Raw genomic sequence first — 23,901 nt, forward strand, 5'->3', positions numbered from 1 at the left:
TGTAACTTCAGCTCTTTACAGCATATCAAAATATTTACACCAAATTATACATTTGGCTATATCGTGACCACTTCTGGTTCATTGAAAACCATGACATTTATTTATTTATTGTAAAATTCTGTATAATTTACTCACTGGATGGAATCATATCAAAACGGTTTTAATTTTAGATTTAACATTTGAAAATGATTGTGTGTGTGTGTGTGTGTGTGCGCGCGCGCGTGCGTGTGTGCATGCGTGTGTGTGTGTGTGTGTAGGGGGGTGGGGTCTTGTTTTTGTTACATAGTGGGGCCAACATTCTGGGATTTCACAGAGTTGTGGGGCCCACCCGTCCATGTGGGGCCATTTTGCTTGGTCCCACAAGTTTAGACCTCTTTTTGAGGGTCAAGACTTGGTTTTAGAGTTTAGGTTTGAATTGGGTTATGGTTGAGGTTAGGAATGGGGGTAGGCAATCATTTTTGATGGTTGGGGTTAGGGGAAAGGGCTAGGAAATGCATTATGTTAATGAGATGGCCCTACAAAGATAGTAAAACAAACCTGTGTGTGTGTGTGGGGGGGGGGGGTGCGTGTGTGTGTGCATTTGCGTGTGTGTGTGTGTTTTCTACCAGATGACATAACTTAGAGAGACCGGGGCTAGTTGTATCACTTTTTATACTTTTATATATTTCTTGGAATCAATACATCACATATAAATTAAATGTATATCAGATGAAAGACCAAATTCTTAGGTATATTTTTTTGTATTCGTGTCATTTTCATACTTTGTGTCAGTGCAGAGTTATAAGCCATCAAATGGAGGGAGTGAACATGTGAACATGTTGCCCCACCAATGGGTAAGTTGTCACACCATATGGGGTAAAATGGACTTTGCAACTAATAAAACAAGGACAAAAATGTCCTTATTCTCCTGTTTTTGTTGTTGTTTGTTAATTGTTTTTACAACGAGGGAAATTGTTTATCATTGATCTTGAAAATTTACCATATAGTCATTGAGCAAACTTTAACACAAAACATTATGAAATAGATGATAAAGTCCTTATGAACATACAGCTGGCATGTAGGTCATAGCTCTCAGCCTCAAATGCCTGTTTTGTAGGGGTGTTAGAAAAAATTGATTCGGCAATATATCGCGATATTACAACACGCAATTCTCGAATCGATTCGATATGCGGCCGAATCGATTTTTAAACATCCATTTTTTTATGGGAATATTCAATAAAACGTCTTACTTAGGGTTAGGATTCACACTTTAAGCATGGAAGAATGTTATATTAATGGAACATTAAGCCTTAATATTTTATTTTAGTGCTGTTCAAACATGAAACAGACTGCAACCTGTTTGCTAAATGCAGTGGCTCAGTTTTAAGCCTGAATTTTCAGATAAATAAATACATTTTCATACAAATCTTACAGTGTACATGTACAAGTTTACTGATTAGTATTTTCCAAATTTGAGTAAAAAAAAAAAATCCCAATAACCAATTTATAGATTTGTATCAGGATTAATCGGTATCGAATCGAATCGTGACCTATGAATTGTGATACGAATCGCCAGGTACGAGGCAATTCACATCCCTACTGTTTTGCTTCCCTTAAACTGGAAATTTGATATTAAATTTAATTTAATAAATAAATGAATAAATAAATAAATAAAGCATTTTGGTTCATAAATGGATGGTTCACCATGAAACTTAAACCAGTCCCGACAAGTGGGCATATTGTAGTTCCAACAACTGGAAAATCAATTTTAAACAATGAAACAAAACCTGGCAAACTAATTTCCTCTGAAGACTAAAACTCTGAAACTAATTTAATCATCTGAAGAACAATTCTGACATACGTAAACTGAGTTGCCAGAGGTGCCTTTTTCATCTGCCCATTCTTTGCATATGTGACAACAAACCCCAGAATGACTGAGACAAGTTGCCCTAAACTACCGTGGTGGCTAATTCTTGCTCTAGTTTTAAGTTAGTTTAAAACAGAGCAGTGACTGAGGAATGACAAGATGTCTGAATCTCTCCTCTAACAAGTTCACATGATTTGCTACTAGAATTTGTTTATGTATGACACCTGTTTCAAAATATATGAAGTTGAAAAAAATTACTTTGGGTTGTGCAAAACAGATAACTGGCATTCATGTCAGCTCATAATGTGCTATTCTCTTACACAAGCCCTGACCATTTTATACGAAGACACCTAGTATTCCACTTTTTCCTTGCGCCCTCTGGTGGTGAAGAAAATGGCAATGTGACAACTTACCTGTGAACTAGCCCCGGTCTCCCTATTTTTGGACAAGGGTGCAATTTCGTGTCAATTGACGCAACTGGCTCTGCTAACCATGGAGAAGAATTCCATTTTAATTTAGGAAGTGGAAGCTCCCTCTGCTGGCTGCTGAAAGACGATACTTGCAATATCTGGACGGTACAAAAATGTAGTACTGTACTGTACATGATGATGTACTGAGCTGTAAAATACGCCTCGTGCAAACTAACCGGAATTTTTATTTTTTTTAAACGTGTTTTATATAAATGAAAAGAACGGATGTTAGTTAAACACATTATGCACTATATTCAGGTAAGTAGCAAACACCATAACTAATCTAAAAAACAGTAAACAATGTCTACACAGGGACAAAAAATGGCCACGAACAAGCTGAAGTAGTAAAATTGAATAAGGCATGAGGGTTAATCGATAGTACACAAACAAGTGGAGAAGAAAAAGTCAAACATCGAGAAGAGTCCTTTTCCTTCCAATTTAAAATATCCGTTTGCACTACCAGCCGCCAGGGGGCGCTGAGCTTTTGCCAGCTAACCGGTTTGCCAGCCACTCGGGCCTTTGTTGACGTTCTTCCGGCGCTCCAGTCACCTCGCTCCCTCCCGATGCTACCCGGTCGGGCTTGGCTGTGGGAGCGTAATGGCGGTGCACCGGGGACCCTCAACGAAATGGCTCTTCACCCGGGAACAGCTTGAAAACACGCCGTCTCGACGCTGCGGGATCGAGGCTGACAGGGAACTTTCTTACCGACAACAAGCCGCCAACCTAATCCAAGACATCGGCCAGAGGCTCAACGTGTATCCTTTGAGCCACAGGCTAGCTCAACTGATAACGGGCTAGCTATGTTAGCATTTGCTCATAAAACAGTTAGCGTTGCATATATTATTCGTACTTGCGATATACATATAAATGGCGCAATCTACATTTTCATTTAACCTTTAGCAAACGTGCAAGTTAAATACACAAAGTGGTCTCTCACCGAACCTACACGCAACTTGCTGGTGACGTCCGGGCCTTAACGTTAGCTTAGCTTTTGTTTTGGGCCTTTCATTGTTAGCGTACACAATGAGGTAACCGCCGCAGTATCTGATCACTAGCAGTTAAATCTTCCCGTGGAGTGAAGTGAAAACTTCATGTTTGAAATATTTGAATTGGAAGGTGTGTGTGTTTTTTTACGTCTGCACCTGCCAACCACTGAAATCAATGTACAGCACGTAATGTGTTTCTTTGTAAACCGGTTTCGTAACGTCATCACGTTTTGTCCCCCTTGACTGTGCGCCCAGCTCTCAACTAATCATCAACACCGCAATAGTGTACATGCACAGATTTTATATGATTCATTCATTCACCAAGTTCCACAGAAATGTAAGTACGGAATACTGATTTTGTTAACATATGATGCGGTACAATAATGACATTAACAGACTGACATTTGTCGTCATAGATTGTCTCCCAAACAACATTGTTCCTGGCAGCTAAAGTTGAGGAGCAGCCCCGGAAACTGGAGCATGTCATTAAAATAGCTCATGCCTGTATAAACCCCCAAGAGCCTGCCCTGGACACTAAAAGCAATGTGAGTATGACATCTGGTTCGCACTTAGCGTGCTGCGTTCTGGTGCGCTTGGTTGGTCTTGTCTTCTTGAGGAAAAGGTTAAAGGTGTTATCTTGCTTAGAATCAAACTGTGATTGAAAAACATATCTGCTGAGATTACCATAAAAAAACAATTCAGTGACCCTCTGCTACATTGCAGGTGACCTTTGGCACCCTGGATAATATATATATTTTTTTATCGTCTTGTATGCTAGGGTTGCACTATTTACTGCTAACTCCACTCCACCATGTCATCATGATACCATGTATTGGTATTTTAGAAAATACAGCTACAGTTACTCCCCAGCTCTGTGTCAAAACTGAGTGGTATGTGTGCAAGATGGAGAATGATGTCTACAAACTGTCGCACTTCTTGTGGAACAGCAAGATGCACACAACGTTTAGGGTTCTACGTATAAGATGGCCTACGGCCACAGCACGACAGTGTTAAGCAACCCGGACTGTGTCGAAATGTCACATTTCATAAATAAATACGATTGAATTAGCACTTTTTTGCGTTTTTTTATATCCTGACTATGCAGGGCCAGTGCCGGTGGCCACCACCCAAAAAGGCTTAATGTAGGACACTGCCCAAACATTCTTTTATTATGATTCTGATTACTATTGCATTTTTGTAGTAAGAATGAAACAGAAGAAGTCATCAGTGCCGAGGCAGTGCCAATTTGGTAGAAAATATTATCAGTCAGTGACCTAAATATGGGAAGTAATGTCTGGATTATCGTAGCTCCTTGCCTTACATTTGAGGAAGCAATCGCTAAAGTTTGTTTGAAAAAAAATACACTAAATGTTAAATTTACTGATTTTACAAGTCACTGTTGCGCTGTTGTCACGTTTGAAATTAAAATACTCCAAAGTGTTCCAAAACACATGTCCACTAGTAACAACAGGCCCACTACAACTATCATCACCTGAACGTTGCCCACCCGCTGCCCATTGGGTGAGCACGGCTTTGGCTAATTTCTGTCTTTGTAACAATGAACATTAATGTTGTTGTAACAGTCGTTTGGGAAATGAACACAATTGTCATACTGTTCGTTGCCTGAAAACGTAATCATCGTGCCTGGCCGTTGTATAGGTTGTCACTTGATGAGTAAACTTGCAAATAGATGGGTGTGTTTTATATAGCTCCTCTTTTTTTTGTCAACCAATCACCCTGTAATGCGAGGGAAGATGTTGTCTTGTTTTTGTGGTTCCCGTATAGACAAATATGTGTCGTACAACTGAAATTGAAACGTTGCAGCTTGATGGAACGACAGGCATTTTTGTGCCAGCTCTTGTGTGGATGTGATTTTCAGCCTTTTGTCTTTTCACTCCAGTACACAAATCGTGAAACATTATTGAAAGATTGAGGGGAGTGACATTTTGCTGGCATTTATCTCACGGTGCGAGACAATTCCATTCCGCTGCGAGCCGGGACAGAGGCTGTGCTAAGTGGAGGTGCATCAGCAGTCGTTACTGGCCCGACGGGGGGTGCGTCAGGGCTACAAAGGCTGGCGCGAGCGATTGCGAAGCACGCGACCCCCAGGAGACATTCGGGGCCGCAAGGTGTGTCCAAAGTGCCGGAGATCAAATGTGTCCTGCAATTCACATGACCAAGTCAGGCTTTCCCCAGCGTTTTATTAGCTCACCAGACCCCCCCCCCCCCCCCCCTAATGGCTACAAAACATACATTACATTATAACTACATTACAGTATTTCCTCCTTCAAACACAGCATTTTGATTACATGGGCCAATCACTAGTGTATTTCTTGTATCCTGGACACATGGGATATGAAACCAATCACAAGTATACTGTAAGAAGGAACGTGGCAAGGGCGCTATCAGCCCAGCTAAGCGACACGCCTATGTATAATTGACCCAGAAGTATATTTTGGCACAAAGGCTCATTACTCTTATAGCGCGAGCTGTGAGACAAGACCATGACAATATCAAGGCACTTTTAATACTGCGATATTGTGATATCGTAAATACAGTGGCATCCTTATGTATTAGTATGTCAACAAGTATGCACCAATCCACCTCTTAGCTAAATCATGCGCTGTCATCACTAGAAAATACAAGCTCGCTCGCTCTCTTTCTCTGTCTGTCTCTCTCATTTATGCACACACACACACACACACACACATCAGCATTAAGCGTTATAAATAGGTATGCCACGGCATGCACTGTAAATGGTAAAATAAACACATGGCATAACTTTAGAAGAGTTGTAAGCAGCAAGTGTGGGTACGTATGTACAAGCCCTGGCAAAAATAATGAGATCACTGTTCCTGGAGTAGTGTTATTTGTTGCTTTATGTTTAGTTTTGCCCAAAAACAAAAAGGCAAATCATGATGTACAATACCGTTTTTACAGAATGTGCCTGCGGTCTGAAACCCATTCCACAGAGTGGAGAATGATGAATGATTTCTCACACATTTTTTAAAATAATGTTTTTATTTAAAAAGGATATATCCATATTTTTTCATCTGAAAATCTTGAGGTCTGACAATTTATCTGTATACTGAATACCGAGTTGTGCCTTCACATAGTCCCAGTAACAAGCTGACCAGCACTGAGGTCTACTAGAAGACCTGCAGTGAAATAGATTAAAAGGCAGAGAAGATCCCCAACTTATTTCTACTAATAGTCGTTGTTCTCACAGAGCATAAAGAATGCAGAACTGTGCCAGTGAGTTTTTCATTTCCTCAAAGTAACATTATCTATTTTCTCCCAGGCGCTAAGGAATACTTTAAAAAGTGTTTTAATAAGTTATTAAAGCATGTGGCTGTTTTGAAACATGTTCTCTGTAATAGTTTTGCACTGTTGAGGAGTTATTCCCATCAGAGAATCAATATCCACAATTTCCCACAACATATAGACAGTTAATAGTTGAGGGGAATTTATGATGTGTGGTCTGATGACTTACTGTTTTCCAGGCATTCCATCAGCTGTCACAAGAGCTCGGAGGACTGGAAACCATCGTCCTGCAAACCCTGGGTGAGCTCAAAACGCCATCACTGCTTTTCACGCATTCACATTTGCGTTAACTGATAAATTAATCACAAAAAAATATTGCATTAATCATGAATGAACGCAGATTAATTGCGCTTTTAATTTTGACCATAGATTATCCTTTAGCGTGACAGCGGATGGCTACGTTTAAGGTAGCACAGGTTGTATTTGAGCAATAAACATAATTACATGCATTAAAGTAAAGCATTTAATACATGTTTGCGTATCACATTTAGAATATTTGTTCGTGTAAAAATATTGGGGTCATTTTTTTCCCATTTAAAATTATGCAAGTAATTAACTGATTAGAAAAAGAGCAGGATGAGCATGTGCAGTGGATCAAAAATGTTGACGACATCCTCATAACATTAAATGTCAAAATAATTAACACATAACCCACTGCTCTTCAAATTTGGCGGGGGGAAAATGTTGATTAAAAAAAGGCTTTTTTTGTTAGGCGAGTAATCGTGATTAATCAAAATTCTAAAATGTGATTAATCTGATTAAAAAAACATAATAGTTTGACAGCTCTATAAGCTACACACATTAATTAGCGTGTTGCGTTGTTGCTCAGTTACGGCCGACAGTAACTGTAGCATTAAAGAGTTGTTGTTAGTTCACTGCTTGGCTTAATCATTCCACAAACGCTACAGTATTAATGCTTTGACTGCACTGGGCATAGTAGAGATTTCTCTGAAAACGTAAAAGTTAAAAAATATAAAATAAAAATTTGTGACGGAAGGAGGGTGTTCTTTTCCTTGGAAACTTTATTGCGCTGTCTGTAATAAAACTGTTGGCGTGCATTGCCGAAAAGCTGTATTGTTGTTTCATCAGTCTACAGAAGATTTTCCCAAAAGAATTGTGGTTTGTCCAGGTACTCCTTGGCAAAGGTTAGCCATTCTTTTTTTATGTCTGTCTCAAGAATGGTCTTCGCCCATGAAGCCCTATTTTTGGTTCAGTGTGTGGCGTATGGTGCTTCTTGAAACCATGATCCCAGACCGTTCCAGGTTGGCTTTCAGGTCTATGGATGTTTAACGTGGTGTTTTTTCCACCATTCGCACCAACCGTTGAAGACTTCTGTTATCAATTTCTCTTGTTCCCCCCACGTCCATGGAGGTTCTTGACAGTGCTCGTCAAACCTATTAACAACATTACGCACTGCTGAAACAGGGCTACCAAAATCTTTGGATGACTTCTGATATCCTTGGTTTTGATGATTGTTACAAAAGAAAAGGGGATAACAGGTGGCTTTGTAAAACATCAAAGTCATCATTTATTGGTTAATTCATGTCAATTGAGAACAGACAATTTAGAACAGGGAGTTCTCATTTGTGATTTATCAAAGGTGAGTCACAATGTGTTTCTATACTGATTTACAGGAAAGGGTGCTAATACCAGTGACAGAGGACGTTTTAAGTTTTCTATTTTTATGCCCATTGTTTATTGTTTTTTAATCATTCGGTCTTTCCGGTAAAACAAGTTCTCCATAAAAATAAAATGTTTTAGTTAACACATTTTTTTCAGAAGATATTCCACTATTATACTGGACTGTAACTTTCAAGCACAACTGTCTATTGATGATGCAGCTCACTCATTCTCTTTGTACCACAAGCTTGGCTATTTTATACTCAGGTATATCTGAAAATATAAATATGGCTAAAGGGAAACTCTAGCCCTGATGGCCCATTTTTCACTCATAAACTCTATGCGTTTTTTCATTGAACTCGCTTAAAAAAATTCCCCTTTTGTAATAACCAGTATAGCTAGCAAGCTCGTGAGACATTTCGTGGGATTTGTGTCTCATCCCATGGCATTCTTGCCTGACAATTCAACGTGGATGCCAATGGATAGCATTTCCATAGTGCTCGGTGAAGGCGGACATCTTGTTTCTATGCAAACGCAAACCAGGGCCGTTTCTCAATATGCATTCTTGTCCGTACTTACGTCCTTGTGATTTTTTGAAACGTCATCAGTTGCGGCCCAAGTAGTACAGTATTGTTCCAATTGCAAGTACGCAAAAAGCCATTAGGGTAAAAAAAAAAACGGACGGAATACCCGGATGGTATGCTTCCTGGTTCTGATGCATTACCATAACTGTGTACCACGTGACTAGATATATATAATTATGAGTAATATATTAAAGAAGTATCATCTGAAATTATACATGGGATTTATCCAATTTCGGATCAAATTGAGGGGGAAAAGTTCTGGAAAAACCGATGTGAGTTGCAGGTTTTGATCTGATTCTCCTGAAATTGTGGTACATCTATAAAAAAAAAAGATTTGAATATATAGTAAATCATATTTAATATATATTAACATATTTATATATAATATTGTAAATTGCAGTTGTTAAACTAACTTGTGTAATAAAGGACTAGATTTAATTAAGTTGTACTTTACACGTGAAATATGTATTATTTACGCTCATAAAAGGGGAGGAATACTGTACTTAGAAACGTGATGCTGGTGAGGGGCAGCAATGCACATGCCGTGCCTAGTCTGCCGGAAATGAAAGAAGAAGAACAAATGTGATGCCCCTCCGCTACCATTTGTTCCTTGAAGTACGAAATGCATCTTGGGATATTTTCTCAGCCAAGCCTTCACCAAGCGCCAACCGATGGATCATTGGTTTAAGATAGCAAAAAAGAACGACATCCGGAAATTCCGTGTGGTCTTTGCTTATGCAAACTTCCGATTGGAACAGTACTTGGGGCGCCACTGATGACGGCTCACCAAATCACAAGGACTTAAGTAAGGTTTTTAACCAATGTATGTTGTACAAACATTTTGAAACATCAACTTAGTACAAATTCATTGAAAGCTAGTCACATGATTAAACTGTGATGAATTGCCGAAATACGCCAGCGAGATACACGTGCATGGCAAGTACATTCTTGGGGCCAGGCTTACCAAGACCCGACTCCTTGCCTCACAACAACGTACTCTGTGTTCTTGTTATTGAGAAACGGTCCAAAAGTACATTAACTGAAACCGGAAATATGCCATCGGAATCCGGAAGTGCTTTTAGCAATAATACTTTTCCTTTAAACATAAATAAAATTTGTAATTATCCGTCCAAACAATTAGTAAACCTTTTTTAATGCTAAATAAGTATTTTTAAGCTTATTGTTTTAAGCCAAAAACCTTAAGGCAACACAACTAGAAATACTGTACAGTACAGCTATTCTTATTATTAAGTTTACTAAGACTACGTTCACATCGCAGATCTTAATGCGTATGGTCCAGCATGTCAGGGCCATGGACATTTAGAAGTGATTCGACGGGGCTCATATTTTTACCATCTCATATCTACAGAGGAGTGATGCAGGAGGAGGTAGAAATATTTTGTAAAAATCAGGCCTGTTCGAGCGCCTCATCTCAGGGAGACCTCTCCTTCCCCCCCCCCCCCTCCCTAACGATGACGTCGCGTCATTGCCGCGTGTAATAAATGACCCGTCTGCGTGTCTAAGTTACTAATATCACCACCACAAATGTCATCTTTATACTTCATGTTTCAAGTGGGATTAAATTAAAGTCAAATATAAACTCACAACTGTTACTCGAAACAACTTTGCTGATTCACGTACGTCTCCCGAGCCGTGGGGACCTCGCGGATGCGTCAAGCATAAATCAAGCTTAGAGATGCAATATGGAACTTTTTCCCCCAAAATAACTACAATAAGCTTTTTGTTTGACTATTTATGACTGAAATGCCTTCTAATTAGTAGATTAACACTTTAGCTGTACTCCTGCAAGCCTAAAAAGTCAGATACAGGGTGCATTTGGGCAAAAAAAAATCTGATCTGAGTCACATATGTGTTTAGAAGGATGGGAACTGTGTGATGTAGGTTAGTTATAGCTCAGTATTTATTTTTATGACCTCTACTTTGCGGAAATTCCCCTATGGTGGAAGGGCGTGGAAAGTATCACCCGCGAAAAGTGAGGGAACACTTCATACTGTATTTCAATGGCTTGGCAGTTGGCAGTGCACGGCTGGCGGCTTTGTCTCGCTCGCTTAAAATTCTATGTGGATGTTGTGTGTGTGTTTTCTCTGCAACAAATCCAACTTTCATGTTTTAATGTCTCTCCCTTCACTGTCGTTTTCAGGTTTTGAAATAACGATAGATCATCCACACACTGATGTTGTGAGGTGCTCCCAGCTAGTACGAGGTAAAAACATTTTTAACGAATGAGTGTTGTAAAGGTGATATTTTTCTTAGCGCAGGTGCAATTTGGGAACCACGTTTGTCTTCTACAATTGCATGAATTGTGAGTTAAAACATATCAGGGGTGTCACAGGTTCTCTAGATTCAAAGCTCCTTTTGCACACCTTTTGGTAGGAAGACACAGCTGCATTGGATCAATATTTTCAGGCTTACTAACAGTGGTAGTCCGACGCTCTGGCCTGCACCAAAGTAAAACAGTTTGATGGGCACATTTGGTCTGGTTTGCTTGATCTTCTCATAAATGTACTCATGAATGCAAGACCTGATTGAAGTTTTCCAAACGAAAATACAATCTGTTGGTTTGAATTCATTTTGTATTTAATAGGCTAAATGATATGAAAGGTTCCTGCAAAATGTTTAAATTGTAAGCACGGGGCTCACATTTTTTTCCCTGTTAAATGTGACTGGCTGGCGGGCCCCCTGTCCTTTGTGTTGGGTTCACTTTTGAGCTCAAGTGAACGTTACGGTACTCGAGTTTGCTGACAAGTGGACCAAGACCTCCATTTATGCGTTTCTGGCCCACTTGTTTGCATTTGGGTGACAGCGTTCACACTCAACTAAATGAAGCACACAAGCAGAGCAGTCGCAGCAGAGGCAATGAAAGTGAAACCGTGACACCCCAAAGAGCTTGACTGTGTTGTAGCAACCCATTAACTGGCTTCTAAAACCAACTTTCTCCTTCCTTTTGCAGCAAGCAAGGATTTGGCACAGACTTCCTATTTCATGGCTACCAACAGGTTATTATCCTGTTCCCATTATTGCACTTTAATGACACACTATAGCTTCATGTCCTGCAGGACGCCTTCCTGTGTCCATCACCCTGTGTGCAACTGGACCCTGGGCATGCAGAACCGGCCAGGCTGCTGTATTGTACAAGGGCTTTGGCACAGAGGGGTTGAATGCACAGCGTGGAACGTAGTGGTGTCCTTTACCTCTCACCGTTGTTTGGTACACAGTGCACAGGTCAAAAACACTCAGATGGTAGCCTGAGTAGAGTTTTCACAAGTACTATAGCCTCCTTTTTGAGGCACGTAGTCTTTATTTTTTCTTCTTCTTTTTTTTCAACCCCAAATGAACTCATACGTACCCACCAAACTATACTGCAAACTGAATGTGGCTTCCAGTAGGGGATTTGAATGTCTCGGAAGGTCATTCATGTCCTCACTTTGGTTCTTTTAAGCAGCTCCAAGATGACAAAACTGGTTTCATGGTGCACACACAAAATGGATGTTGCAGGAAGTCGGCCCTGTGAGACTTAGTTTTCATTTTAGGCCATGTAGGAAAACACTCAAGGATCAAATGTCGTCTCGTCACTATGAGGTCATATGTGAATCCTTTTCCTTACAAAACCAAACTCTTGCTTGGCTTGTGCTCATGCACATGGCACTGGACTGTCTCAAATTAATTGTGAGGGTTCCACTGTTCCTCATGCATGATAGGATAGGATCCATGCTGGTGTTTATCTGCACAATAGACCCCGATGACAATATGAAAGGTGATTCCCTGACTCTTTGTGTTTGTATGGCATTGTTTGCAAGAGTATTCAGCACAATGTGCAGGCGTCCTTATTTTGTTTATGATGACATTCACGCACATGAAATGCGCCCCCACTAACTTAGGGTCGTGCACACAGGCAAGACGCAAATTCTTTTTTGCACAATTTGCACAAAACCACGCTTTTAGCAAGGCTTCCATCAAGTAGTATTTTTGTTTTAACAGAAATTTGCCTCCCATCAGTCATAGCGATAGCAGATAACTGGTAGCAGTGTACCAGGAACTCGTGCACTGACAAATGTTGTGCATTGTTTAGAACGCTTACTAGGATTACAATTATTCATTCATTCGGACCGTGGTTTATGCAGATTGCATTCTGATTCACTAGCACGCTTGATGGTGAGAACAAAACTGGCCGGTGCGGACGTGTCATGAATCCGACAGGGATTTTGCGTATACCTACACTTAATTTCTACACTTTTATTAGTGAATGAGGCCCATTTTGACTTCCCAGTGAGTCGTTGGGTCCGTTTCCCAGTTTGAAGGTTCCCAGTGCTTTGCTGACAGGACGTTTGCAGTGGAGTTTGGGATTGTGGGTGTAGGGGTCCCCATAGAAAGCTTAATTTCTGTTGTTTCTCAGCCTTACATTCCATTTGACCCTGTAGTGGTCTAGACATTTAATGAACACGCTGGTTGAGCTCCACCCCCTTTTTTAAATTCAGAATTTTAAAGCACAAAGGTACTGACTGACATTTAGCAAAATATGTTAGTGTTTTAGATGAGGGCTTGTGTATGTGTTTTAGAAGTATTACCTTAGTATTCCAAATAAAGCCATTTTCCATCAAACAGTACAGTTTAGTTCACTTCAGTACTTACTTTTTTTTTTAACCCCCCTATTATTAAAAGTTGTAAATACTTTCAACCTGCACCTCCACGCTATTGTCAAGATATGAAATGTGTTTGGAGTGTTTGTATAGCGTGGAGCTAGACGTAAATCTTCTGGTTGATTGGCGTAGATGCAAGCCTGTACTGACTTTGTCAAACTGAAGTGTTCTGCTTGGTGGAAACTTTGACTGAACGTGTGCTCCTTTAAAAGCGCTCAGCTGACCTGTTTGTCTTTGTCCCGCTGTTGTCGTCTTTCCCGACAGTTTGCACCTCACCACATTCTGCCTGCAGTATCGGCCCACCGTGGTCGCCTGCGTCTGCATCCACCTTGCCTGCAAGTGGTCCAACTGGGAGATCCCCGTGTCGACCGACGGCAAGCACTGGTGGGAGTACGTGGACCGCACGGTGACGCTGCAGCTGCTGGACGGTGAGGGGGCCGCTCCGTCCTGGGACTGGCGCGTCCTGGAGTCGGCCCCTCATGCCACTCTCTGTGTTTGCAGAGCTCACGCACGAGTTTCTTCAGATCCTGGAGAAGACGCCCAGCAGGCTGAAGAGGATACGTAACTGGAGGGTATGCGGACATGGCGCGACCGCCGGGTCTTTTGCTCCACACGTCATGTTGAATTGTTGTTTGCTTTCAGGCCATTCAAGCTGCTAAGAAGCCAAAGACGGAAGGTCCCGCTGTCGACGGTGCGTTCCAGGGGGCATCGTTAGACAGCCTCTCCGGTGTCGCCGGCTCCTTCTTCCCTTCCACCTCAGCGTTGGACTCCGCAGAGATGTCCCTCGGCGCCATGACGGGCTCATATGCCTCCTACCAGCCACTCAGTGACCCTTTCTCGCAACCCCCCCATTCGGATTTCACCATGTTGAAACACGAACACAAAACTGCCGGCGGCTCTGCTAGTAAAGGCCAGCAGCTCGCTGCAAACGCCGCACCTTTTTTGCGGCCGCAGAAAGTCTTAACTCTGGAAAAGTACCGAGAGAAACAGGCGGCAGAGCTGGCTCTGCAGAACGGCATCAAAGAGGAGGCCGGCACAGACGTGTACACGCCGCCTCCCGCCACCTCCTCGCACCATCACAAGAAGCGCGGTCAGACGCTGCCGGGCGGCCAGTCGGGCGACGGCAGGCGCGAGAAATCCAGCTCCAAAAAGACTCGAGCACCTGCTTCTTTTGCCGAGAACGGCTCGGCCACCAGCGAGGAGCTCAAGATGAGGATCAAAGTTTCGTCGGAGCGCCACGCCGGCTCCGATCAGGGAAAAGACAAGCACAAGGAGCACGCCAGTCACCGCCACTCTAAACACAGCCACTCCCACCCGTATTCCCTCAGCGCCAATTGCCGGCTGGACGCCGCCTCGGCGTCGCAGCGACCTCCCAGTAGCCACGGCGGTGACGGTGGCTCAGGCTCCTCCCGAAAGAGGCCTCACCCCGATGGAGGCCACCATCAGCACCACCACCACTCGTCCAAGAGCGGCAGGAGCTCCAAGGCGGCCATCAGCTCCGCCCACTACTCGGATAGCGGCCACAGGGTGATGGAGCACCACGGACTCGACGGTACCAACGGCCTGCTGACGGCTAACGGCCAGCACACTGACTACAAAGACACTTTCGACATGCTGGACTCTTTACTAAGTGCCCAAGGAATGAACTTATAACCTCCAGTGTTGTCCACACTACACTTTTACCACATTGAATAGACTTTGAAAGAAAAAACAAGAGATTTTATTTGTCTTAAGTTATATGGATTTCTCATCGCCCACACTGCTGATGATTTTTGTGAAGCTGTTTGATGTAACAGCATTATGCATCAAGCGGTGTGCAACAAAGACGTGTTCAATTTAAAATTTTCTTTTCATGATTTTAATGTGCATGTGTGAAGTTTTAAAGCAAAGGGAAGCCGCATAGCGAGTGCTTGCAGCCATCACAGCAGTTTACACAGTTTAATTTATGTTTTATTCCAATGTTCCACTAAAAATCTCAGGTCATGAACTTTTTTAATATAAGAACAAATCTTTGGGTTTTACTACCTGCTTGCGTGGAGACTCATCGCCTCATCCGATATGAAGACACCAGAACCTTGGTACCTCCCTGGGGCACAGTCTGCTGTTTTTCGTTGTTGTTTTAGTTATTTTGTCCCTTACAATCGCCCAAAAGCAGCACATGAGCTCCACAGGCAGACCCGTTTTTAGATCCGCACTTGAAGACGATGTGACATCTGCGAAAAGTGCATTTCTGGTCTTCGACTGAAATTGCAAGAGGCCTTTTGATTGTACTGCGAGTCGCACCAACCTCCATGGGTTGTGATGCATGTAATTGTCCGAAAATACAATGTCTGTTACAAGATGGTGTAAATAGGACTGCAGTTCATATTTACAGTTGCTGGTCAATGCCTTTGATGTCTCTTCAAATCTAAAGCAGACAATTCTCTTCAATTTGTGTATTGGGAACCCAAATAAAGGTGTTAAAGTGACTCATTTTGTTCACTGCGCCTTTGATACTTGAAATGAGGTGAACGGTCTTGTGCTTACACCGAACATAACCGCTTCAATTCACATTCTAAATGCATGCCTCACTGTGTATATTTTAAGCCCCTCATTTTTGGCCCGGCAAGTGAATGTGAGAGCAAATGCCAAATCATGCAGATGGTTTAATCCTGGCCTCATAACGTTGGATTTACTCCCCATTGAATTTAAGCCCCTGCTTGCTTGCACGTGGAAGATAAAGCAACCTTTTTTTCCTCACCAGCTGCCTGTACGCTTTCCAACAATTTCCCCCGCAGCATTGACTGGTTGATGAACATCAAGAAATCAGGAAATGTTGAAAAATCTGGTTGTCAGTGCAAATGACTCAAATTGATGGCAAAACGGGACTTAGACCATTAACACCGATGATACTGGCCACCTCTGCTAAAATGAGCAACATCCGTAGTAAAATAAATCATTCACTTATACTCCTGAAATGAAATTAATAGTATTTGATTCAGGTTTTTATTTTTAGGGAATGTGATGTACAGTTGATGACTTTAACGCTGGTCCAGTTCAGCAACCTGAGCTGATTTGTAGGTGGAACACTTAAAATACAGAGGGGGGAAAAACACCTACAGCTTTATATATATATATACTTATATGTCTAATATCAAGTGTGGCTTGGGAGATAATGGTGGGGCATTTTTAGCACAAAGAAGTGATCTATCTGGACTTTTGTGGCGCACTGGTGGGTGGCTGAGGTGGTTTATTTTCAGCGAGCAAGCACCAGGCGAATTTGACGCCCACTTCCTGCAAAAGATATATACAGACTACAGAGAAAGAAGAGAAGGCCACCTGGAAACAACTTAATCCAAGGTTTTATTACAGCTCAATGGAAATAATTGACTCAAATGAAGACAATCACAATTGCTGTATATAAAGTAATTCACAAAAGTAAACACACCCGTCACGTTTCTGCAGATATCTAATTTATCTTTTCATGGGACAACAATGAAGAACAGACACTGACACAATGAAAGGTAGTCACTAGTCAGTTTACAGCTTTCCCTCAAAATAGAACCATTAATAGCTAAACCACTGGCAACAAAAGTGAGTACACCCCTAAGTTAAAATACCTAAACTATCAATATTTTGTGTGGTCACCATCATTTTGCAGCACTGCATTAACTCTCTCAGGCATGGAGTTCACCAGAGCTTCACAGGTTGCCACTTGAATCCTCTTCCTTGTCCTTCATGATGACATCACGGAGCTTGGGCATATTCAAGACCTGACGCTCCTCCACTTTTCGAAATTTGACCTGGGTGAAGAAATTAACTAACAAAATGATTTGTAAATAGCTACTTTTCAAACTGAATACATTATAAGATATTTTAGGGTTTTTTATGCAAATATTCTGTCTAGTAACTGAGCGTGCCTTGTGTCGCGTGAGTCGTGACAACCTCTTCGCGAAATACCGTTCGTAACATTATCAACAACAATATCGTCGTCGTAAACTGAGGACCATATAGGCTACAGTGTGAACTGTCCTCCATTGTACAATTGTCGAACCACAAGCCATGTCGCGCTGTATCCACTAGAGAGCAGTGTTGTTTTTGGCTGTGATTTCCCGCTACCGGGCGGCTTGTGTCCAGTAAAACTCATTTTCTCACTTTCAGAGGAATTTATTTTGGGAGAATTGAGGAAGGGGAGGGGTGGGGGGTGGTGGGGAGCTACGTTGAATAACCTTGAAAGGCAGGCTGGCTGTTTCTGATGCCATGAATCCAAGGTGCCTCTCTGCACACATTGCGATCCTCGCCCGCGACTAGAAGCATTTGGATGTGATCCATCTAATTAACACATTCTGAGAAGTGTCGTTTCATCAGCGTAGAACAGCAATCATATTCAAATTATAGAAAAAGTACGAACAATTAAAAAGCACCGAAAGCCCATTTTAACTTGAATCTCTTGATACCGTGTTTATGGACTGTCAATAAAGTGAGACGCTTTTTTTCCTTTTTTTAAATTGATTGTCCTTGAATGGTGCGCACATTGTTTAGACGTGTATAGTTGTAATGTTCTACTTATAACAGCCATTTATTAAAAATAAAATAAATGCTTAGCTTCTGATTGTTATTATAAATTTAGTCAGATTTCTTTGACAACCTGATTACAAAAATAATAATCCTGTGGGATCGTGTTTGTCATGGGAAGCCCAGGCAGCAGCTGTCATTTAAAAGGAACCCGACAGAAATAAATGGACAAATACATAAATAACCACACAGCGAGAGGGACCAGTCCATAAAATGTCTTGTCCCCAGTCATCAATAATTGACCATCTTGAACATTTGAGCTAATTATGGTGCTCCAATGACCTATTTGAGTGGGGTCCTGTCACATGAAAGCTGGAAGCTGCACAGGGAGTTGACGCTGGTGCCTGTTTAAATCAAACACAGACACACACACACACACACGCGCGCGGATGCATGCATAAACATGATGTGCTACAGTAGCTCTCACAAACACATGGTGCCCGTGTGGCTTGTATGGCCTCTTCGCCGGCCCTCTCTGCATTTCATTATTCTGCTGTTCAAGTATACTCTATATTCTGCTCTGACTACCTGACGGAAATGACTTCAGCAGAGACAAATCTCATTCCTGGTTTGATTCAAAAGAGGCAGAAATACAACACAACCTAAGGGACATGGCTGGCTTTTTGTCGCATTCAGCTGCAAAGTCATGCGATATCTGTATGTCTTATCGTCGCGTAAACAAAGGGTGATACACTCCTGAAAAGTTGTTCCTTGTTCGGGAAAGCAGAAAAAAAGCAACAACAAGCAAAACCAGAATGAAAACAACAGCACCAAGAGTATCATAGAACAACATTAACGTTACAGTGGATTTGCAGTATACAGTATGTTGAAGAGATGGAATAGGCTATGTAGTAAATAGGAGTCCGGGCGGAGCCGTGAGCGATGGCGGTGGCTATGCGGTGCCAATCCTCTATGTAAACTAAACTTTAGGTGCAAATGAGAGGACAGTCGGGGAAGATGAAGCGATCGCATGTGCTGTGAATAGCAATTAGAGAGTGGCCCCGCACCAAGCCACTAATTCCCACAGGCATGTGTCTTGGAAGACATGCGAGTGCATCAATTAACCCTGTTGCGGCTGCCCTTTCTTTTAAAATACGCAGTTTGCCCCACCGGAAGAAAAAAATCATTTTACAACACAAGTACAAATGGATACAGACAGTATACAATATTATTCCAATATTTATCAACTTTAACTGTTAAACTTGAAATATGAAAAAAAAAAAGGTAGACAACTTTTATTAGCACACAATATTTCTCCCCCCCCAAAAATAGTTACTGCAGTTACCTTCATCTCTATTGAAGCTACGTCATTCACAAATAATGAAATATGTCTGTGTCTTCCCATCGGTGCATCGGTGAGATTGCTGTTTAGTGATCGGGTCCGCACATTCTACTTGTACAAGGAAGCCTTTGCTGATGTTGGTTACAATCAAGTGGGTCAACAGGAGCTTGAGGATCGCAGCAACGAAGACGGTCAATCAATGTGACTTGTCTCTCCCTTTCAAGTTTTAACATAAAGGTTCATTTACATACATACGCATCATTCCTGAGATTTTGACGCGTTAGTCGCAGTTCTCCCGTGCAACAACAACAAATGTAAATAAATGAAGTACAGAAACTAAAAGTGCAGCAAGTCATGCCTGCTTTCGCCGTTCACTTATTAGCTTGAAAATCAATGATACACCTTTTGGATATTGCTATGAGTTTCAAGGAATGGAATAAACCATAGAATATCAGTACTCATCCATAAAGTCTACATTTTTCATAAAATTGGGCGTTGCTGCAGAGCTACAATTGTTCCTTTAATTTTGTCTGCTACTCAGAGAACAACCTTTTTCAATAGTGACAAGTCTCACAAGTAAAGACAAGTTAAAAAATATATATATCCACAAATAAGCTTGTTTGTCTTGCTGTGCGCGACTTGGCCTCTTAGGGGCAGTGTGGTGGCGTGCATGCATGGAGTACACATTTGGGTTGCGATAAAAAGAGTAGAAGAAGAAAGTTGTAAAATTTTCACAGATTAAAGTCATCTTCATTTATACAGCGCTTACAAACAGGCGTAGCTGTCACAAAGCGCTTTACAGAAACACAACGTAAAACAAACATAATGTAACGTTTCGTAAGAACGCCACCAGCAAATGTTGATTGGGATGTCACCCTTTTAATGCTCACGAAACTAGCAGAAACAACAATCCCTCCCCTCCCTCAAAACCTGTGTTGCGTTCACTAACAGTCAGACATAAGAGTACTAAACAAAAATGGAAACCCCAGATCACACACAACACACTTAGTTCGTTACAATAACATTACAAACATTAACAGCAATACAATCACAACAACAACAAAATTTCATTCCTTACATACTCTTTTTGAGTATTGTTATACTATCTGTCTGATATGCATTCCTACAGTTTGTGCGTGAATATTCGTTATTTGAAGGCATATCATTCCAGGAACGCGAAGATGATTTTTCATTAGTCTGTAATATTTTGAGACATACTAATGTACAGACTCACTCACTTCATGTCCATTCGCGTTGGCTTTTAATGGGGGCGACTGCAACACCAAACAGGTAGGCAAACAATTTCACTCTCTCCCCGGGCTCGGGAGTCACACAGACCACTAGCACCCTCTATGGATCTCTAGCGGTATAGCACTTGAGTCACTACACAACAAGCCTTTCAGTGGGATTTTCCATTGACTGCTAGCATTAGCACTAGCAATGTTTCTAAAACAATGAGTATGTCCTGTGTTTAAATATAGGCTACATTGTGAGTGATTCTTTTTGTTGTGTGTTTCAGTAAACTCCAACTGGGGTGTCATTAACATCTTGAAGAACACTCAGAGGGCTGAATAACATGCATACAACATGCTTTATTCAGGAACTTGGAAACACACAATGCTAGGGTGACCAAATGTGTCTTCTTGTGGGAGCACAGACCCTTTTCTTACGTCCTGTGGGGGCGTCCGGGGGTTTTATGAATTCATGAAAATGTCCGGTTGGCATTTCGTGACTAATAGGAGGTGAAGTACACTGTGTAACTGCGACTGGTACCACAATTTCAAGGCCGGGGCAACTGTCTTCTTTTTTTGGAAATGGGAATATGGTCACCCGACACACCATTTGGCACATGAATTGTTTTTCTTAACTCTTTGACTGCCAGACGTTTTCAGAAAAGGGATGCTGTGAGTGCCAGCCGATTTAAGCATTTTGACTGATCTTTCAAGGTCCACAGAACATTTTCTGTTTGGACTATGGAAACACACATACTACCAAATGAAAGATTGAACTTTCATCTTTCATCAGAAAAAAAAATGTTTGTTTCTACCTTATTCCGTTCTTTAGTAATCAACAATAGAAAATGGTTAGTTTCACCCAAATGCGCTTGTTTTGGACCAAAATACGGAGAAATCAAGCTTTTAGTGAAACGATATTATTTCATGCACTCTAGTGAATTTTACACTTCTTTTTGTCCATGAATGATGCCACAAACACCTAAATAGTGCTTTACTTCTATAAAACACTACCAAGAATGAAAAAGTGTTTTTTTTTATTATAGCAAAATACGTTTATTTACATTCAACAGTGTAACAATTTGACAACAATTTGGCAAACTATTTACAAATGTGTGCAACTGTGGTACTATTTACAATTATGTGGATGTTTCAACTACAGTTTTTCTTTTTGTGTAACACTCCCCTGTGTGCAAGGAGACGCAACAGGATTTGCACAACAGATTAGTTTCACTGCGGTTGCCTCTTCGCGTGCAGAAGCTACACTTTCTTGCCGGCCGTTTTTTCCGGGGAATAGCAAGTATATACTGCAGTGTGTGTTGCCATCAAGTCTACTATCAGGATCATGCTACGGTTACGTTACGGTGGTGTTACGTCTGGCTTCCTCATGTCCTTCAGTTCCTATACCGGGTGGTAAGAGATGTTCTGATCCATCTTATCCACTCCATTCATGGTGGCATCGTAGTCCAGAACCAGTGCCTTCTCCGTGATCAGACTGTACCCGCTCCTCCGATGAATATGCATTGGACTCGGGGTACTCTCCATCGCCCGATCGAATGTCCGCTTGTGCAGCTCCGCGTTTTCCGGCGTTAGCAGCGCTAGCCGGTGAGGATTTATGACGTGAGAATAACGGCCGCGTCAATGCTTCCAACTGTGGCGTCAACCTCGGGAGTCACCATCATCATCATCATCAATGTGCATTGGTCGATGCTTTTCGACTACTCTCCATCGCCCGATCGAATGTCCGCTTGTGCAGCTACGCGTTTTCCGGCGTTAGCATCGCTAGCCGGTGAGGCTTACTACGTGATCATAACGGTCGCGTCAAAGCTTCCAACTTTGGCGTCAAGCTCGGAGTCACCATCATCATCATCGTCGACATCAATGCGCTTTTTAGTATTGATCGATGCTTTCCGTCTTTGAAAAAAATGCTCAAGCGTGAGCTGCTTGCAACCGGTCGCCATTGTTGCTTCATCAGCCATTGTCCCCTCAACACTCTAGCGCCGCCTCACGTCTTCTACTGACACCCACCCAATCTTGTCCAAAGAGAGTAATCGCTGCCATCTAGGGGCCAAAACGAGTCATTATACTAACTAGATCTGCTTGATACTTTCAGCACAGCTGCCCAAGGCTTTCCTCCACCCGTTTCCCAAAAAAACAAAAAAAAACATAGTGAACGTCTTTTAACGTCCTCGGCGCCCCTCCGTAGGTTTTTACTAAACGTTATATAACGTTTATGGCAGTCAAAGAGTTAAACTAAAACTGAAATTACAATCAATTGCCCAGCTCTACAATGATCTGGGTCCAGCGTAGAGTTTGCCTGGCGGCTTGCCAGCACAGAGACTAGTTAACCCTCACTATCTGGTTTCCCTTCCTAGCGTTAACCAGGACTGACCCTGCATAGCCTCCAAGCTCTGACAAGATTGTGCATTCTCAGAGTAGTACTGCCACACGCTAGTTCAACAATAATTCAGTGATAATTGAAGTGTTTCATTTACTGCCATAGTGAATGAGAAACCTTAAATTTATGTCCTTCAGTTGTTTTTAATAAGCCCTCTCAAGTTGCTAAAGCGTTGCCTGGAGTCATTTATCACCAAAAAAGTCCTTGGTAGTGCTATTTACTTGAGCTGTAGGAACATATTCAGATGAAACTCTAATAAAAAAGATTTACTATGAAAAGTAAGGCTCGCATTTAGGGAAAAAAATTGCAATACATTTGTAGATACAGCTAATTTATGACTTGTGCTTTTGAAGCATATTGGGAAGTTCTAGGTCATTATGTACTCAACACGGCGGAAGTAATTCTTTGGCTCGTCAGCGTTCAGTGGGAGAGACATGATCAGCGTGGCGGCGAAACAAAACGGTTTGGATTACTAGGCCGAGTGGGAGTGTGAGGAGGAGGATGAGTTGCTTATGGAGAATCGGAAAGGTGGGAGTCAAGTCTTTCCAAAGCTGGATTTATGTCGACAGATCATGGAAATGTGTTGTTCTGCGCTTTGAGCGGCGGGGTGAAGCAGTGCCAAGGCTTGCTTCATTGGTATTTTAAGGTGAACATGCAAATAGCCACTTGTGATCGCTCTTGTTCTCTACAAGCAAAGAGCGCCGTAAAGAGGGGTACACTCATACCAATTCTGAACATCTTAACACATTTTACATCTGTAAAATCCCCACACTTGACGAGGATAAGATTTGTCAAGGGTACTCCAGATGACGAGATCGAGGTAGACCTCCTGCAGGAGCATTTGGCTTAACCTTCAACCTTCTGTCATGTCCCTTACATCGTATACACATGACATCTACCTCTTAAGATGTCTTTGTTCTGCCTGCTTGTGTATGCGCAAATTATGA

At 41.8% G+C, this 23,901-nt stretch overlaps 1 protein-coding gene across 1 annotated transcript; it reads left to right on the plus strand.

Annotated features, from left to right (window-relative positions):
* Window positions 1-2,848: 2,848 nt before the first annotated feature.
* LOC147178323 (uncharacterized) lies at window positions 2,849-15,956 on the plus strand. Its single transcript, XM_086069527.1, has 9 exons — window positions 2,849-3,071; window positions 3,558-3,639; window positions 3,719-3,847; window positions 6,806-6,866; window positions 10,992-11,054; window positions 11,802-11,847; window positions 13,753-13,916; window positions 13,990-14,060; window positions 14,131-15,956. The coding sequence occupies exons 1-9, from the start codon at window positions 2,914-2,916 to the stop codon at window positions 15,139-15,141; spliced, it is 1,785 nt and encodes a 594-aa protein (XP_085925653.1). The 5' UTR covers window positions 2,849-2,913; the 3' UTR covers window positions 15,142-15,956.
* Window positions 15,957-23,901: the final 7,945 nt, after the last annotated feature.

Source organism: Leptonotus elevatus, chromosome 2, assembly GCF_054856555.1.
Source record: "Leptonotus elevatus isolate MCC_2025b chromosome 2, RoL_Lele_1.0, whole genome shotgun sequence".
Lineage (NCBI taxonomy): Eukaryota > Metazoa > Chordata > Actinopteri > Syngnathiformes > Syngnathidae > Leptonotus > Leptonotus elevatus.

Bases quoted from the DNA above. Each gene is read 5' to 3' on its own strand.
- LOC147178323 (XM_086069527.1), top strand. From the start codon at position 2,914: ATGGCGGTGCACCGGGGACCCTCAACGAAATGGCTCTTCACCCGGGAA. The intron at 3,848-6,805 runs GTGAGTATGACA...ACTGTTTTCCAG, and splicing joins CCCTGGACACTAAAAGCAAT to GCATTCCATCAGCTGTCACA. The intron at 6,867-10,991 runs GTGAGCTCAAAA...TGTCGTTTTCAG, and splicing joins CATCGTCCTGCAAACCCTGG to GTTTTGAAATAACGATAGAT.